This window comes from Sorex araneus, chromosome 4 (assembly GCF_027595985.1).
Source record: "Sorex araneus isolate mSorAra2 chromosome 4, mSorAra2.pri, whole genome shotgun sequence".
NCBI classification, from domain to species: domain Eukaryota; kingdom Metazoa; phylum Chordata; class Mammalia; order Eulipotyphla; family Soricidae; genus Sorex; species Sorex araneus.
In genome coordinates this window covers 221,574,037-221,592,543 of record NC_073305.1, presented here as the reverse complement: position 1 = coordinate 221,592,543, position 18,507 = coordinate 221,574,037, and the positions used below count along the sequence as shown (strand labels likewise).

The 18,507-nt window shown below is 59.7% G+C and overlaps 1 protein-coding gene across 6 annotated transcripts; it reads left to right on the top strand.

The window, feature by feature from the left end:
- Window positions 1–766: 766 nt before the first annotated feature.
- Window positions 767–17,854, top strand: LOC105942799 (zinc finger protein 213). 6 transcript variants are annotated; one of them, XM_055134127.1, is made up of 7 exons: window positions 776–889; window positions 1,540–1,699; window positions 2,897–3,080; window positions 3,161–3,234; window positions 3,323–3,419; window positions 5,136–5,898; window positions 16,924–17,854. In XM_055134127.1, exons 2-7 carry the CDS (start codon window positions 1,643–1,645, stop codon window positions 17,348–17,350), a joined length of 1,602 nt encoding a protein of 533 aa, XP_054990102.1. In that variant the 5' UTR covers window positions 776–889; window positions 1,540–1,642; the 3' UTR covers window positions 17,351–17,854. The 6 variants fall into 6 exon arrangements, with proteins under 6 accessions (XP_054990101.1, XP_054990102.1, XP_054990099.1 ...); XM_055134124.1 differs by lacking the exons at window positions 776–889; window positions 1,540–1,699; window positions 2,897–3,080; ... (1 more) ...; window positions 3,323–3,419; window positions 5,136–5,898 and adding exons at window positions 12,748–13,015; window positions 14,390–14,468; window positions 14,860–15,386; ... (1 more) ...; window positions 15,910–15,959; window positions 16,100–16,223 and having other exon boundaries at window positions 16,701–17,854; XM_012931810.2 differs by lacking the exons at window positions 776–889; window positions 1,540–1,699; window positions 2,897–3,080; ... (1 more) ...; window positions 3,323–3,419; window positions 5,136–5,898 and adding exons at window positions 12,748–13,015; window positions 14,390–14,468; window positions 14,860–15,386; ... (1 more) ...; window positions 15,886–15,959; window positions 16,100–16,223 and having other exon boundaries at window positions 16,701–17,854.
- Window positions 17,855–18,507: the final 653 nt, after the last annotated feature.

Below are 18,507 nucleotides of genomic sequence, written 5' to 3'. Positions count from 1 at the left end.
TTCCTGGACATTACCAGGCGTCTGGTTAGTTTCATTCCTGGGACAGGTTCTTAAACTAAAAGGTATTTCATTACAGGAGGCGGTCAAGCAGATCGGCAAGTTACAGAAAGCAATTGATCATGTTAGCTAATTATAGAAAGCAATCAAACAAGTTAGCAAAACATTAACCCTTAACCCTTAAAACACTAACTCTTATTGCTACGCTGTCCAAACCTTTCATTACATATGTGTACATATAAACATACAGGTATGTACACACACACACGCAAACACACCCATGCTCTGCGCGCGCGCGTGCGCGCGCACGCGCGCACACACACACACACACACACACACACACACACACACACACACACACCACACACCACACACCACACCCATGCCCTGCCCAGGAGAAATGGGTATCTTGCTCCAATAAGTCAAGAGCCATCTCTATCCCCCCAATTTGGGGGTAGTGGAAGGGAGGAAATGGCAGATGAGGGTCCGGCGGCCAGAAGCCTTTCCCCACCGCAGGCGTGGTTCTGGGTGGGGGACTTCCCGAGGGAGAGAAAGCCCCGTGCGGCTCTCAGTGCAGGGGAAGCCGGACCCACAGGACTTGGCCTCAGGGACAGGCACACCCCCAACTCTTCCGCCAAGTGCCCCTGGCCTTCGGAAGGCGGCTGCCCACCAGTACCCCGGCGGGGCTGGGCGGAGTGGCCCCCCGGAACCCCCGAGGCCGGGAACCGTGGGGCTGCGGCGGCGGGGGGACCGGGATCCGGGACGGACTTCCTGCTGCCCGCGTCCCCGTCGCCGCCCGGCCCCGCCCCTGCCGGCGGCAGCATCCCTTCCCGGGGGAGGGGCCCGGCGGCCTCCCCCAGGTGACAGGGGCGCCCGCGGAGCCGGCGCCAAGGTGGGCAGCCCGGGGCGGGCCGGGAGCTGAGCGGCCGCGGGCAGCAGCCGAGCGCGGGGGGCGGGGACCCCGGTCCTCGGCGGGCAGCGGCGCGGGCAGCGCGCCCCCGGCCCCTGCCGTGCAGCCCCTGTGCCCGCCGCTGGCCGGGGTGGCGGGAGATTCTGCTCCGAGCCAGAGGCAGCAGCCGCAGCGCGGAGGGCAGGGCCAGGGCGCGGCCGGGTCGTGCCAGGGCGCCGAGCTGGTGCCCGGGCAGAAGTTTCCTTTGGTGGGGCCAGGGGGGTGCGAGGTCCGGGCACCTGCGGCGCAGAGTGTCCGGGGAGGCGTCCGGCGGCCCAGAAGCCTGGAGCCTTCGACGTGCTTTTCTTTCCTCATTTAAGTGCGTGGGGTGTGGGCGCCTCTGCCGCCCCCGCCCAAGCGCCGAGCCCGGGTGGCACCCGGCACGTGCGGCGATGGGCACTTGATGCTTCCATATCTGCCGCTGTGTGTGGAGGGCTCTGCCCGCGGAGAAGCCGCTGTTCTCTCTCCAGCGTGTTGCTCTTTCCCTCCCTCCTTCCCTTCCAAAAACCTCCAATAAAATCCCTAAATAAATAAATAAATACATAAATTTGAGGGGTGGAAAAAATTTAATTTGGGGCTCGGGCCTCCCCCAGCTGTGCTCAGGGATCGCTCCGTGTATGGTGCCAGGGACCGGCCGGAGCCTGCTGTGTGCGCGGCTCCATCCTCCGGCCCTCGGCTGTGCATCCCGCCGGGGAGATGTCTGCAGGCGGCAGAGGAACACGGGCCGCCCCGGGCCAGGGCGCCTCACCAGAGGTATGTGGGCCCGGGGGCGACCGCAGTGCCATGCAGCAGGGGAGGGGTTCAAGCGGGCCTGCGCCAGTGGTCGATGTGCACTCTCCGGGGTGCAGGGCTGGTAGGCGGGGTGAAGGGGGTGCTGGCGGGAAAAGCCTTTCTAGGGAACCGCGTGGCTTTGGTGAGTTCCAGGGGGCGCCCACAGGCTGCAGAGCAGGGGCAGCCAGCAGTGACGCTGGCGCTCAGGCTGGGGGACAGAGCCGGGACAGATGGTGACGCCTCCTTCTTCGCGTCCCTTGCACTGCCTGTGCCCTGCAGCCGGCCGGGCATGTGCTGTGGCCTGGGCGCAGGCGTTGGGCAGCCCCAGAGGGCGAGGAGGAAGCAGCTGGCCCTTTGCCTCTGAGTCCCGTACGCGAGGCCCCTCGGCCGCTTCCTCCACCGCCACGGCTTCCCCGCTCAGGCTGCAGGGGTCATGCCTGCGCGCTCTGCACTTGGCCGAGGACAGTCACCTGTCCCCTGTGCGGGAGCAGCATTGCCATTGGCTCTTTCCCCACGAGCCCAGCATACGGGGACTGTGACTTCCCTGCAGACCCCAGTGCCTGTGCTGTGAGGGGCTCCTTGGGGTGTCCCAGGCTGAGCCACTGGCCCCTGCGAGGCTGCTGAGGCTTGTAGGGTCCAGCGTGGCTCCAGACTCGGTTTCCCCTCCCTTAGAGAGGGCTGGGGACGGGACTGTGTGTGGCTACCTGAGGGGGGAGCCCCGGGTGGCCCATGTGGGCTGAGCCCAGGGGGGCAGCAGGCCTCGCCCTAGGGCCTTGGCCTTTTCCTCTCACAGCAGCGCCGAGCTGGGCTGCAGACACCGCAGGCCACACCCGGCCTCGCTGGTCTAGAAATGAGGCCCCTCGGCTATGTCTGTCCTTCACCTGTCCCTCTCTCGGCTGTGTGTGACCCTCATGTGTCCTCTCTTGCAGCCAGGATGTTGGTCCCTGGACATAGGGCTCCCTGGAGCCGGGATGGCCCTTAGCGGATGGCGTGGCCTGGCGTGCAGGGCCAGGCAGGGGGATGGGCACGCTGCACCCCGTTTCCTCCCATATTAACGACCTGCCTCAGGGGCCGGGGGCCTGGGCAGAGGGAAGGGGGAGTTGCAGTGGCTGCACTGGGGTGCTGGGGGAGGAGTCATTCTCCCCCCTCACACCTGGTGCCCTGGTGCTGTGTCCCCAGGCTGCAGGTGGTGGGCCACCGGGCCCGGAGAAGCTCCCGGAGGGCGAGGAGCCAGGAGTCACCTTGGAGTCTCGGCTCATCAAGAAAGAGCCGGAAGAGCCGCCCCCTGCACAGGTGTCGCAGGAGGACTGCGCCCAGGGAGCGCGGGGCGCCGAGGAGAAAGCCCCCTTCCTGCCCGGCGGAGGTGCGGGGCCGGGGGCTGCAGTGAGACTGGGTGGGGGCCCCGGGGGCGGTGGCAAGCTGAGGATGTCTCTCCCCTCCCAGGCCCCGTGCTTTCCTGCCAGGGCAGGACCCGGGACCGGCAGATGGCTGCGGCTCTGCTCACTGCCTGGTCGCAGGTGGGTGTGGAGGTCGCAGGTGGGCGGCCTGGCCCTGCCACTTCTTCGCCTGCACCTTGTCCGGATGCAGCCTGCCCTCTGCTTTCAGATGCCGGTGACCTTCGAGGACGTGGCGCTGTACCTGTCCCGGGAGGAGTGGGGGCGGCTGGACCACACACAGCAGCGGCAGAGCGCGCTGGCCTTGGGTAATGACCACGGGCTCCCGGGCCCCGCCCCTTATTTGCCGGGCTCCGCTCGCTCTGGAACCTTCCTGGCGATGGTGATGCCGTGTCCCTGCTGGTCAGGAGCCATGAGCTGGTGGCCCACTGGGGGCCGTGTGGTGTCAGCAGGTCGGGATCTATCATAGGCCTCCCAGCTGGCCAAGGACACTCTTTTCAAAAGTAAAAGTTTGGGGGGTGGGAGAAATAGTACAGCGGGGAAGCACTTTCCTGTATCCCTACAACCTGATCTTGACCCTGGCACCTCACAGGCTCCCCTGAAAACCACCGGGGCACTTCTGAGTGTGCAGGATGTGACCCCCAAACCAAAGGAAATGAAAGATTTATTTAGAAAATAAAAAAGGGCTGGAGCGATAGCACAGCGGGTAGGGCGTTTGCCTTGCACACAGCCAACTCGGATTTAATTCCCAGTATCCCATATGGTCCCCCGAATACCGCCAGGAGTAATTCCTGAGTGCATGAGCCAGGAGTAACCCCTGTGCATCGCAGGGTGACTCAAAAAGAAAAAAAAAGAAAAAAGCGAAAATACAGGGGGTAGGGTGCTTGCCTTGCACCTGGGCACTCCATATGGTCCCTGAAGCCCGCCAGGAGTGCTCTAGGAACTCTGGAGTCAGCCCTGAGCACCACTGGGTGTGGCCCAAAAGCAAAGGGGAAAAAAGAGGAGAGTCACATGAAGAAATCGGGGCCTTGATAAAAATTCCAAGTGCCCTGAACAAACACTATGACCTCTTAGCACCTATGTTGCAGGCCATAATGCATAAGAGGAAAAGGAGAGAGAGCAAGAAGGAAAGTGCCTCTCATAGAGGGAGGGTGGGGATAGGGGTGGGAGGTTGGGGGATGGTGGTGGGGAAGCGGAGGACATTGGTGGTGGGAGACGTCCACTGGTGGAGGGATGGGTGCTGGATCATTGTGTGACTGAAACCCAAATATGAACTGCTTTGTAATGGTCTGTCTCACGGATTTCAATTTAAATTTTTTTTTTTAAAAGTGGAAAAAAAAAAAAAAGAAACTGGGGCCTACCCGAGGGATAGTACAGCAGGTAGGGCATTTACCTTGTATGCAGTTGACCCAGGTTTGGTCACCGGCATCCCATATGGTCCCCCGAGCACTGCCAGGAGTAACCCCTGAGCACTGTTCGGTGTGGCCCACCCCCAACACACCAAAATAAATAAATAAATTAATTAATTAATTTGGGGCTGAGAGATATTACAGGGGGTTAGGACGCCGGCCTTACCTGTAGCTGATCTACTCCCAGTACTACCTCATATGGTGCCCGAAGGCCTGCCAAGAGTGATCCCTGAGTTTTGCAGGGTGTGTCTTAAAGATCTGAAGCTCCAAGACCGCACCCCAATCCTCCCCCCAAATTTTGCACCCAGGGCTGGATGTGGCCCCACCATGGAGCGCCTCCAGGTGATCCTGATTCACCTGGCCCGAGCAGCTTGGCGGGTCTCTCCCCAGGCCTTTCAGGCCAAGGCTGAGGCCTCTCACACAGGACGAGTCAGGTGCGTGAGCGTGGGGGGACCCTGGGCAGGGGTTGGGGTCTGCCAGTGCGCCTGCTTCTGTGGGTGCAGGCACCGGCCCTTCCAAACTCTGCAGAGGGTAATACTGACTTCTGTGGCTCCTGGGCTCCTGGCCCTGATGGACTTCTCCCTAAAGTCCCCTCCCGAACACCTCTTCCCCCAGGAACTCCGCAGGTGGGCCAGGAGGAGCCCCTCCACTCCCCGCCCACCCCTGAGGAGGCGAAGGCCGTCCCAAGCAGGGCGGGGGCCTCCCTGGGAGAGGAGAGGCCGCCGGGACCCGGTGCCCCCGAGAGCTGCGGAGAGACCCCCGACGGGGACGCGGGCCGGAAGACGTACCGCTGCGAGCAGTGCGGGAAGGCGTTCAGCTGGCACTCGCACCTGGTCACGCACCGGCGCACGCACACGGGCGAGAAGCCCTACGCCTGCACGGACTGCGGCAAGCGCTTCGGCCGCAGCTCGCACCTGCTGCAGCACCAGATCATCCACACGGGCGAGAAGCCCTACACGTGCCGCGCCTGCTGGAAGAGCTTCAGCCACCACTCGACGCTCATCCAGCACCAGCGCATCCACACGGGCGAGAAGCCCTACGCGTGCGAGCGCTGCGCCAAGCGCTTCACGCGCCGCTCGGACCTGGTCACGCACACGGGCACGCACACGGGCGCCAAGCCCCACCAGTGCCCCGCGTGCGGCAAGCGCTTCACGCAGAGCTCGGCGCTCGTCACGCACCAGCGCACGCACACGGGCGCCAAGCCCTACCCGTGCCCCGAGTGCGGCAAGTGCTTCAGCCAGCGCTCCAACCTCCTGGCGCACCACCGCACGCACACGGGCGAGAAGCCCTACGCCTGTGCCGACTGCGGCAAGCGCTTCAGCCACAGCTCGCACCTCACGGCGCACCAGCGCACGCACCGCGGCGTGCGGCCCTACTCGTGCCCGCGCTGCGCCAGGAGCTTCAGCCGCCGCTCCAACCTGCACCGCCACGAGAAGACCCACGGCGCGGGCCCCAAGGCGCTGGCCCTGCTGGTGCTGGGCGCCGCGCCCGCCCCCACCTAAGGAGCTGGGCTGGGGGGACTGGGCTGGGCTGGGGGGGGGCTGAGGGGGGCTGGGAGGGGGGGGCGAGGGCCCGGCGCTCTGGCTGCTGATTAAAGGCCCTGGAACTCGAGCCTCTGGCTGGCTGTCTCCTGGGCCCAGGGTGTGTCCTGGAGGTCTCTGTGACCCGGCTTGAGGACTAAGTGCCCCAGTGGCAGCGCCCTAAATGTGCCGGCCGAAGGTCATCTGCCACCCAGGAAACGGTGTGTCCTCAGCAGCCGCCTGGCATGGTCATCCCCTGGGCACTGTGCCCCTAGGGCAGGTCCACTGAGGCCTGCCCCTCCCTGCCCTTCCCCTTGGGAAAGCTCGCCCTCACTGTCTGCTGCCCACCCCACTCCTGTTCCAGGCCCCGGGGCTGGGTCTTGCGATGGACTCTGCTGCAGCCTGGCTGTCACCAGCAGGCGTCCTCACTCCCACTGGTCACTGCCCCTCGGGTCCCTTTGGAGGTGGCTCCCAGTCCCCTGCAACTTCTCACCTCCAAGTGTCGTACCAAACCGTCTTATAATTTGTCCCACAGGTACCAGCCTGGCTGCCAGCGTCTTGATTTCCTTTGGTGGGGGGGCTACTCCCAAGTGCTGGGGGTCGCTCCCAGAGGTGACTGGGGGGGATCATGCCATCTGGGAATTGACATTTGCCCCACTATGGAGAACCTTGCCCCAGCCCCTGGTTCGTCCTGTGGTCTCCATCTTACCAGCAGGTGGCAGGCTGTGGTTCTTTCTGCTTTAATTTTTTTAAAATTTGTATTGTACATTCTGCATTTTATCCTGATTTGGAGTTTTGAAGGTAACAGATTGAAACCAAAACAAATGCGGGATGTGGGGCAGGGACCACGACCTGTCGCAGTGGGGGCGTGGCTGCTCTGTGCTCCTGAGGGTCCAGTGGCTGGAGCAGGAGGCCCCGGGAACTGAGAACGGTAGCCGTAGTGACCTTTAATAGTCAGGCTGGTCCCTGGGCAACAGCTCGGCCAGACCGGGGGCCAGTGTGTCCGCTCTTTCCATGGCGGAGCAGTGGGTTTTGCTGAGAAGGGCCAATAACCGAGTCAAACTATGTCTAGCTGGGCCCTGGCTTTGAGAATCGGGGCTTCTAGGTCAAGGCAGCCCTGTCATGCACCGCTAGGACACTCTCCTGCGCGTGCTATTTTGGGGCGGGCCATCCAAACAAGCACAACACTGGGCCTGTCCTTGGGGGGCACAGGGCTCAGCGGGGGCGGTTGGGGGCTGAGTGCTGAGGCTGAATGGGCCCCAGAGAGAGCTTGGTGCAGTCTGGGGTCACTGGTCGCGTTACTGACTTTCCCAGAGAGGTGAGAGACACATTCCCCCCGAGCTCGGCTCCAGGATGGCAACCGGTCACTGAGGGAAACGGGCTTTTCCTGCGTGTCAGGCCGAGCAGGAGGCGCGGGAAGCGCACTCGTTCAGAGGCTGGGGAGCCACACCTCGGGACCGTCCCGCTGGCGCAGCGCTGTCGGCTCTGATGGCAGTTCCTTGGGCTGAAGCGCCAGCCCAGCACCTCCGGACCGCAGCCCCTCAGGGCTGTCACCCTCGGGTGAGCCTGGGAAGCCCGAAAGGCTTCGCTTTCTGAGAAGCTCAGGAACTGCTGCTCCTGGTGGGGGGCAGTAGGGTGTGACCCGAGGCTTCTGTCCACCTCTTCCTGGGCTCCACCCGAGACCTCGGGTCCGGGACGGGCCTGACCAGAACATTTTAAGTGAGAGTTTGGCGGTGTGGGAAACATTTGACAAGAGGCGTCAGGAAGGGGACGCGGGGCTTGGCGGGGGGGGGCTCAGGGGCGTGGCCCAGGCCGGTTGCTTGCCACTGACTCAGGAGTGGGCTCAAAGCCCACGCGGGATTTGCGACCCTCTCCGGAGCTGCCTGCTGCCTCCACCCAGGTGGCCGCGCACCCCGTGTGACCCCGCAGGGTGCAACGCTGGGGACCCGGGCACACGCGAGGCCTCAGAACGCTGAGCTTCCGGAGGGACCGCCCTCCTCTGGCGCCAGCCAATCAGGACTCGGGGAGGGGTCAACGCAAGCAAGACGGACCAATCGCGACGGTCATCTGTTCTGGGTGCCGCCCCTCCCCCCACACCCAAGAGTTTCGCAACATTCGCTTTTCCTCGGTCCCTTGCAGAAGCAAACAACGACCCCGAGACGGGCCTGGTTCAGTCGCCTGTGTCGAGCCTTCAGGGGCGACCTCAGAACTACCACCAAGCCCCCTGCCCTCCTAGAGGGGGTGCGGGCCGAGGGCAGGGCCGCTTTGGCACCCAGGGAGGCTGAGGTGGTGACCACACCCTGCCCAGGCGCTAGTCACTTGGGTCCCTAGCGGGGCCTGAGGTGTAGCACAGATTCTGGGCTGAGAGACAATTAAAGACAATTAAATGAAGGACACTAATTTCGAGTAGAGACAAAGGGCAGAAAGGAGTGAACAGGTGGGAGAATGTCGGGAACCTGATTTACAGAGAAGCGCCCTCGGGGACGGGAATATTCAAGAGATTTGAAGAATGACTGGAAACAGTTTAACCAGAATTTGGGAAAAGTACCTTCCAAGCGGGGCTGGAGCCATACCACAGCGGGCAGGCCTTTCGACCCGCAGTGGGCCCGGTTCGATTCCCAGCGTCCCATAGGGTCCCCTGAGCACCGCCGGGAGTAATTCCTGAGTGCAAAGCCAGGAGTAACCCCTGAGCATCGTCAGGTGTGACCGGAAAAAGAAAACAAAACAACAGCAACAACAACAACAGAAAAAGTAGTTCCAAGCAAGGGGAGGGGAGCCGGCAGGAAGCTGTTCCAGGGGCAGAAGTAAAAGCTCTGGTAGAAAAGAAATAAAAATAATTAAAAACAAAAATAAAAGCTCTGGTTCAAGGGAGAGGGAAGAGGAGCGGGGCGGGAGGAGTGTCCGGTGAAGGGCCAGGACCTCAGGTTTCTCCTCTTTGTCTGTAGAAGGGGAAGAGCTAGAGGTTATCTTAATAAATCTGAGATTGTAAATGAAATTTCTGTAGGGAATAAAGAGCCCTCATAATTTAATGAAGAAGGCAAATTATGAGTATCTCATACTTTCTAAAAGATATTACACAAATAGATATTTTATTTTATTTATTTATTTATTGCTTTTTTTTTTTTTTTTTTTTTTTTTTTTTGCTTTTTGGGTCACACCCAGCAATGCTCAGGGGTTACTCCTGGCTTTGCACTCAGGAATTACTCCTGGCGGTGCTTGGGGGACCATATGGGATGCCGGGGATCGAACCCGGGTCGGCCGCGTGCAAGGCAAACGCCCTACCCGCTGTACTATCGCTCCAGCCCCTTATTTTTTGCTTTTTTGGGTCTCACCTGTCAATGCTCAGGGGTTACTCCTGGCTCTGCACTCAGGAATTACTCCTGGCGGTGCTCAGGGGACCATATGGGATGCTGGGATTTGAACTCGGGTCGGCCACATGCAAGGCAAATGCCCTAACCACTGTGCTATCGCTCCAGCTCCAATGTCTCATTTATTTATTTATTTATTTATTTATTTATGCTTTTTGGGTCACATCCGGCGATGCACAGGGATTACTCCTGGCTCTGCACTCAGCAATTACCCTTGGCAGTGCTCAGGGGACCATATGGGATGCTGGAATTCGATCCTGGGTTGGCTGCGTGCAAGGCAAACACCCTACCCACTGTGCTATCGCTCCAGCCCAGCTCTGATATTTTTATGTTTCTAATGAAAAAGCTCAGTAAGCAGGTATACATGGTTGTAAACGGCCCATCACTCTCTAGCACACCACTCTCTCACTTAGCCCTTGGAGAATCTGGAAATATTTGCCTTCTTTTTAGTTTTTCTTTGTGGGGAGGTGGGGGGCACACCCTACAGGCTTATTCCTTGCTCTGTGACCAGGGGTCACTTCTGGCTGGGCTCTGGGGACAATATGGAGTGTCAGGGAGAGAATCCTGTGTAAGACAAGTGTACCCTATACTATCTCTCTGGCCCCTGCCTTTACTTCTATTTTTATGTTTATTTAGCTTTTGGGTCACTGGCTCTGCACTCAGGAATCACACTGGACCATATGGGAGGCTGCAGATCGAATCTGGGTGGGGCTCATGCAGGGCAAATGTCCTCCAGCTGTACTAGTGCTCTGGCCCCTTTTGTTTAATTTTTGTTTTGATTTTTGGGCCATACTGGCGATGTTCTGGCTCTGGGGTTACTCCTGGCTCTCCTAGCAGTGCTCAGGGGGCCATATGGGATGCGTGCAGGGCAAGCACCTTATCCACTGTACTATTGCTCCATCCCCTGCCTTTACTTCTGACCCATCAAGTGCCCATGGGAAAATTCTTACTATAGAAGGTGAACTGATACTGTAGAGCAAGTGGCAGTCTTTCTGTGCAAATAGAACAGATGTTCCTTAATATGAACAGGGTTATATCAGAGACAATACTTAGTTACAAATCATCAGAAGTAGTAAAGAAGTAATGATGCCTGTTGTTCTCAATTAACTTTTTGATTTTGTGCCACATCCAGTGATCCTCAGGAGTTGTTCCTGTTGGTGCTCAGGGACCATATGGGATGCAGAGGGCCAAACCCTTGTTGGCAGTGTTCAAGGCAAAGGCCCTACCCACTGTGCTATCACTCCAGTTCCTCAATGAACATTGTTGAGGAATCTCTGAACGCTGTAAGACTAAGAAAATAGAGTGTAGGGGCTGGAGCAATAGCACAGAGGGTAGGGTGTTTGCCTTGCATGTGGCCGGCCCAGGTTTGATCCCCAGCATCCCATATGGTCCCCAAAAGCACCTCCAGGAGTAATTCCTGAGTGCAGAGCCAGGAGTAACCCCTGTGTATCACTGGGTGTGATCCAAATAGGAAATAAAGAAAATAGAGTGTAAACACTGGAAATGAATATGATCCCTGGGGATAAAGTTTTTACTCTTTTCTAGCTAGAAAAATTAAAATACTTATCGAGAAAAAATGCAATTAATTGACTTGTCAATTATGATTGTAATTCTGAGGTTTATTTCAATACAGTTGTATACACATATCCGATCACCTACTAATAATGAAATAAGATACCAATACGATATCTGTGGTTATGCCAGACGTTAATTGGACTCTCTACTTACCTTTTTATCCAGCATGAACCTGAGACTTTTGTTAACACAGTTGATGTTAACATTTGCCAGTAGAGGGCGTTCGAAGAACACAGTAAACTCAGAGCTAGACAAAGTGATTTTCAAGTTCTTTTCCGGGGCAAATAGATGATGGAGTTCAAGTAAAAGAGTGAGACAAATGGAGCGGGGAGGGACCATGCATATATTTCAGCACTTCAGGACAGTCTCGGCTCATGCTCTCCAGCAATTTTTGTGTCAGCAATTTTTTTTTTCTCTTTGATTTTTGGGCCACACCAGGCAGTGCTCAGGGTTTTACTCCTGGCTCTGTGTTCAGGGATCACTCCTGGCGATGCTCAAAGAACTACATGAAATCTAATCCAGGTCTGTTGCGTGCATGGCAAGCGCCCTACCTGCTGTACTATTGTTCCGATCCCCTTCAGCCAGATTTTTCTCTGTCTCTACCCACTAGGCCATCCTTGGCATCCCCTGTCTCTCCCCTAGTGACCAGAGAAGCATGAAGAACGTAAAAGAAGCCGAGAAAAAAATTAGAAATTGAGCTCCCATTTGACCCAGCAATACCACTGCTGGGAATATATCCCAGAGAAGAAAAAAAGTATAGTCAAAATGACATCTGCACTTATATGTTCATCGCAGCACTATTTACAATAGCCAGAATCTGGAAAAAACCCGAGTGCCCTAGAACAGATGACTGGTTGAAGAAACTTTGGTACATCTAAACAATGGAATACTATGCAGCTATTAGAAAGAATGAGGTCATGAACTTTGCATATAAGTGGATCAGCATGGAAAGTATTATGCTAAGTGAAATGAGTCAGAAAGAGAGAGAGACATAGAAAGATTGCACTCATCTGTGAATATAGAATAACAGAGTAGACACCCAAGTCTAGTAGAAATAAGTACCAGGAGGTTGACTCCATGGCTTGGAAGCTGGCCTCACATGCTGGGGAGAGGGCAGCTCAGATAGAGAAGGGAACACCAAAGTAAAATGTGGTTGGAGGCCACACGGGGGAAGGGGGATGCGTGCTGAATGTAGACTAGAGACTGAACACAATGGCCACTCAACACCCAATTGGAGAGAGAGAACAAAAGGGAATACCCTGCCACAGTGGCAGGGTGGGGTGGGGGGAGATGGGATTGGGGGTAGGGTGGGAGGGATGCTGGGTTTATTGGTGGTGGAGAATGGGCACTGGTGAAGGGATGGGTTCTCGAACACTGTATGAGGGAAACATGAGCACGAAAAGAAAATGTATAAATCTGTAACTGTACCCTCACGGTGATTCACTAATTTAAAAAATAAATAAATTAAAAAAAAAAAAAAGAAGCCGAGAAAGTGGAGGGCCTCAAGAGCCCAGATGCAGACCCCAGCCCGGGGTATTGGATGTGACGGGCATGGCGTCTCTATCTTCGATTGGCTAGAACCACGAACGCTCTATGCTCATTGGCCACTCGTGATTGGCTAGCCCTAAGAATACTCTCTGTTCATTGGCCACTCGTCAGTGAGGGGGCGTGCTCACCGGATGAAAGGCCCTCTGGGAGGTGTAGTTTCGAGTGCCTCCCGTGCGCACGCGCCGCGCTGCTTCCCAGCGAGCTCCGCGAGGACTTCCGGCGCCGATACCTGACGGCGGCGCTGGGAAGGCTCGGGTAGCTGTGGCTGTGGGCGGTGTGTCCGTTCGGGGGCGGGGACCGGCGACGCGGGCCGCTGGGCTCCGAGCTGGAGCGCGGGGCGGCTGCCCCGAGGCGGAGGCCGCAGGGCCCGCTGTGGGCCGGGGAGTTCCTGAGGGGCCGGGGGCGCCGGCGCGCCCTGGGGTCCCGGCGCGGACGCCCCGCACCGCTGCCTGTGCGCCGCCGCGCGCGTCCCGCCGGCGACCCGGTGAGTCCCCGGCCCTGTCAGCGCGAGCGGAGCGCGGCCCTGCCGGGGCGTGGACCGTGTGAGGAGACTCGGGCGGCGGCGGCCCGGGCCCGGCCGCGTCGCTGGGAGCGGCCGCGGAGGGCGGGTCCCCGCGACCACCGGGGTGAGCCCTGCGCGCGTGCCGGGGGCGCGGGTTTCGGCCCCTCCCGCCCTCGCTGGCGGCGTGTGGTGAAAGCACTGGCGCGGGGTGGCGAGGCTCTGCCCGCCCGGGCCGACGACCCCAGTGCCAGATGGGTTGTGGAATTTGGAAGTTCCTAAGGTGAGAAGAACGAGCCGCGCACGTGTGGTCCGAGGAGCAGCTGAGCAGAAGCAGGGCCAACACTCCCAGTTCAGATTGTTGATTGACGTGTCAAACACACTCAGAATGTTCACTGTGGCCACAGCTTGAGGAATAGGGGGCGGGGGCGACAGGGCCTGGGCGACACCTAGGTTTGAGGTGGCTCTGCTCCAGTTCTTTGAGCTATATCCTGACTCCGACTTGAAGAATTCTTCTGTTAGTTTTGGGCCTCCCCTGGTGGTGTTCAGGGCTCCCTCCTGGCTCTGAGCTCAGGGATCACGCCTGGGGCTTAAGGGCTGTATGCAGTGCCAGAGGTTGGTGTGCGAGGCAAATGCTGTCGTATCTCTGGCCCTACAGCTTGAAGTTTCAATAACTTACCCATATTAATATTTTTGTGTTGTGATAACACTTACACCCAATGGGATAAAAGACTTAAAATACAGGGGCTGGAGAGATCATACATCTGGTATGGCTTGTCAGCTTGTCTGCTTGCACACAGCTGACAAGGGTCCCCACAACTCCCTAGTGTCCCCTGAGACCACCAGCAGTCATCCCTGAGTGTGGAGTCAGGAGTAAGCCTTGAGCACACTGGGTGTTGCCGCCCCCCCCCCCCATTTAAAAAATAAACATTTGACTTTTGAGCCAGAGGGTAGGAACATCCTCACACCCCCTCCTGCAAGCAGTTGAAAATCTACCTGTAACTTGGCTTTTTTGGTTTTTGTTTGGGGGCCACGTCCGGTGATGCTCAGGTCTTACCCCTGGCTCTGTACTGAGGGATCATCCCTTGTGGGGCTTAGGACACCGTATGTGGTGCTGAGCATCCAATCTGGGTCAGCTCTGTGCAAGGCATGTGCCCTGCTGGCTCTGCTATTGCTCCAGCCCCTGTAACTTGGTTTTTGTTGGGAGTTTTGGGGCCACATCTCGTGGTGCTCAGGTTTTGCTCAGGAGTGGTCCCTTGTGGTCCTTGGGTCTAATGTGATGCTCGGGGTTGAATGCTGTGGGACGCAAGGTAAGTGCCTTAAGCCCTGAATTATCGCTCCTAACTTTTCTTTTCATAGATGAGGAGAATCAAGCCCAGTAACTTTTGACTCCCCCAAAACTTCTACAAAACTTGGTCTCAGGCTGGAGAGACAGCAGGTAAGGCACTTGCCTTGCACACGGCCAGTCTGGGGCGGATCCCTGAGCACGACGAGCACGGAGCCAGATTGGCTCCCAGATACGCAAGAGCCCTTATTCTCAAGTTCCTCATGCTCGGCTCTCTCGAGGGCTTTCCCAGCTGCCCGCTGTTGCTGGGCCAGTCACCGGCCGCGGCTGGTTGCTGTCAGTGCACAACCTGCGGGAGGGATCGTCACCTGAAACCGTGTTGTTTGGGAGCACTGTGTGTGTTCCCATGGGCCGATGGTGAAAACCTGGGGGTCTCCTATGAGAGCCGAGGGGATGGGGCGTGAACTGGGTACACTGAGCAGTCGGGATCCTCCCCCCACGCTGGGGTTTGCCCAGGGCTTTCTCTGGTTTGCTCTTTCTCCAGGAGGCTGCTCAGACTGTGTGCAGATGCAGACCCCGACACCACAGGGGTGCCCTCTGGGACACTGAGGGGCTGTTCCTGGCCCAGCTGGAGGCTGATCCGATCTGCCTGAGCCATAGGCCAGGGGCATGGCAGCGCCCCTAGAGCCTCAGGACCAGGCCCTTGGAGAAGGACTTCTGATCGTGAAGGTAGAAGACTCCTCCTGGGAGCAGGACTCTGCCCTGCCTGAGGATGCCAGGGAGGCCCAGGAGGTCGAGTCCTGCCGCCGACGCTTTCGGCACTTCCGCTACCAGCATGCCAGTGGGCCCCACGAGGCCTTCAGCCAGCTCTGGGAGCTGTGTTGCCGCTGGCTGCGGCCCGAGCAGCACACCAAGGAGCAGATCCTGGAGCTGCTGGTGCTGGAGCAGTTCCTGAGCGCGCTGCCCGGGGAGCTGCAGGCCCGGGTGCGCGAGCAGCAGCCCCAGAGCGGCGAGGAGGCCGTGGCCCTGGTGGAGGAGCTGCAGAAGCCGCCGGGGGTAGCCCGGCTGCAGGTGAGGGGGCCTCGGCTTGTCCTGGCTGCTGAGAGGGTAGGACTGGCCTGTGAACCCGGTGGGCTCAGCTGGCTGTGGGGTTCTGCGCCCCCCACCCCCGCCCCAGGGCTCTGTGACTCCTGCCTTCCCCAGGGGACTGCACTGGGTGTGTCCCGTGGGCCTGCCCTGAGGGCCGTGTCCTGTGTCTCCTTCCCAGGGACTAAGCCATCGCCCTTTGTGCGCTTGGTGCTGACGAGCATGTTGTGGTCCCCGCACAGGACGTGCCCTCCCAGGAGGCGGAGTCCGAGGCTTCGGTGCCGGGAGCCCAGGCCAAGGGGCCTCCCCTGACGGCGGGGGCGCAGGGCCAGCCTGGCCCCCTGGAGCAGCACAGCCCTGACGGTGAGTGAGCCGAGACGCACTGCCTTCGGGCCTGGCCCTTGGGAGCAGGAGCGGTGCCTATGTTCTGCGGGTCCCGGGGGTGCGGGGATGGGGTCTAGTCTGGGCTCTGCCTTTCCCGCAGCTCAGCGTCCTGCTTTCCTTAAAGAGGGGAGTCCCGGAGACACCACGGACACTGGCTTTGCCCCAGGGGTGCACGTGAGTTACAGACCCCCTGTCCCCTAGAAACCCTCAGTGGGCCTGGCGACTCCCCAAGGTCTTCCTGGTCCTGCCCCTGCCTGCTCCCTCTCTCTCCAGAGCCCTGGGTGGCCTGAACCTGGCTTTCTCGCCTCTTCCAGGGACTCGTGACCTTTGGAGACATTCCCTTCTACTTCTCCCGGGAAGAGTGGAGGTGCCTGGACCCTGCGCGGAGGGATCTGTTCTGGGACATAAAGCGGCAGAACTCCCGGAACATCGTCCAGGGTAAGCAGAGCCCAGGGAGGCCCCGCCCACTTGCCCCACCAGACTCTTGTTTTCCAGTGCTCGGTCTCCACTGGCTGCTCCTGTCCCTTTGCTTGGCTGAGCCTGTTATGAGAAGGTCCCAGTCTCAGCACCCACTGCAGTGTCGGGGACACTGAGGCACAGAATCTGGTCATGAGGCCAGGCCAATATCAGGCCCCTTGCATGCCAGACCCCAAGGGGTGGCAGGGTTTCTCCCTAGCCTGATCCTGAACCCTGTTTCTGGGAGCATTGCGTTTGCCAGTTCAGGACTTGCCTCAGCTTTAGAATGTGGATTCCGAGGCAGGGGGTGCAGAGTATGCCCTGGTGGTGCCCACCCCCGCTGCGTCTCAGCCGGCTTGCCGTCTTGCCCCCTCATGGAAGAGGGCACTGACAGGACAGTGTCCAGCAGCCAAGGCTCTGGCCCTTTCTGCTCACCAGCCGCCTCCTTTGGGCCGGCAGGTTTGGGGCGCCAGAGTCGGAACGAGAGGCCCCGGCTGGAGGAGGCGGGGCCCACGCGCCTGGGCCGGGCAGGCGATATGGGTGACGACACCGGAGACGGGCCTGGGTCATGGCGCTCGGAGGAGGAGGAGGAATCGGAGTTGGCTGAGGCCTGGGCTAGGCCGGGGGCGGTGGGGGCTCGGGCGGCCGGCGTTCGGCGGGGGCACGCTGAGAAGCCGCACAGCTGTGACCAGTGCGGGAAGCGCTTCCGCTGGGGCTCGGACCTGGCGCGCCACCAGCGCACACACACGGGCGAAAAGCCGCACAAGTGCCAGGAGTGCGACAAGAGCTTCCGCAGCTCGTCGGACCTGGTGCGGCACCAGGGCGTGCACACGGGCCAGAAGCCCTTCTCCTGCGCCCAGTGTGGCAAGAGCTTCAGCCGCAGCGCCTACCTGGCCAGCCACCAGCGCATCCACACCGGCGAGAAGCCGTTCGGCTGCAGTGACTGCGGCAAGAGCTTCTCGCTGCGCTCCTACCTGCTGGACCACCGGCGTGTGCACACGGGCGAGCGGCCCTTCGGCTGTGGCGAGTGCGACAAGAGCTTCAAGCAGCGCGCACACCTCATTGCACACCAGAGCCTGCACGCTAAGACAGCGCAGCCCGTGGGCTGAGAGCGCCCCGGGGCGCCGCCTCTGCCACTCCCTCCCTCCTGCCTGCTGGGCCAGTTCTGCTCCCGCTTCCAGAAGCCCCAGCAGCTCTGGGCCATGAAAACACTGGGTAGCAGGAAGTGGGGGGCTGGCAGTCCTGGTGGAACCGTGCTGCCTGGTTTGCGTTGCCTGGTTTGCTCTGGGGCGCAGTTTCCTGTCTGAAGATAGGGACAGGCCTTGGTCCCCCCTGCCCTGGCTCTGACAGGATGGTCAGTCACTGCCCTGTGGGGATGAGCCTGGGGCCTGGCCGAGGTGTTTCCCCACTGCCTCCACCTGAGTCCAGGCCGTGACAGTCTGCCCTGCCTGGGGGCCCACTCCTCCCGCAGTGGCTAGGAGGGTACTGTGGTACTTAACACTAGCACTCTATCAGCACTTGGCTGCTGGCCCTCTAGCACTGCACCCTGGAGACTGCTGGTCCCAGGCATGCACGCAGCGCTTCTCAAAGGCTGAATAAAGGTGGAAACTTCCCGCAGGCTCATCTGTTCTGTAGGGGCTGCTGGGTGGACGCCCTCGGGTCGCTGCCCCTTGGTTTCTGCTGGCCTGGGACACTGCAGTCACCAAATAGAGCCTTATCCCTAGCTTCCAGGTCAGCTGGGCACAAGGGCAGCCCTGAGCCTTGGGCCCTCCCCCTCTGCCAGCCTGTGTGGGCCCTTGGATGGGATGGCCACGGGTGGCCCAAGCAGATTGTGGCTCCCGTCCAGCCCGGACCACCTGACTGTCCTGGGCCCTTCCAGACCCCTCGCAGCCGGCTCCCTGCCCATCACCCCAAGGTCATGGCTTCCCTTGTCCCAGCCTCCCAGATGGAGCGAACGGCCTCACCAAGGACAGTGATTCCTCTTGTGACTTGTGTCTTGGGTGTCGCCCAGCTCTAGGGGGCCAGGTGTTGAGCTGCTGTACCCGAGCATGCCCTGGGGGGAGCAGGCCGGCCCATTGGCGCTGGTGGCCATCGTGAATGGAGCGCTGGGCCGGAACGAGATCAGATAGGGGTGGCCAGAACTAAGAATAGGACTGGGCACAGGCTCCTGGCTCAGGTGGGGGCGTGACAGTGCCAGGCAGGTTACTGTGGGGACAAGGGCATTGGGGCACAGGCCCCCGGGCCCAGGGGAGGGCAGAGTTCAGCT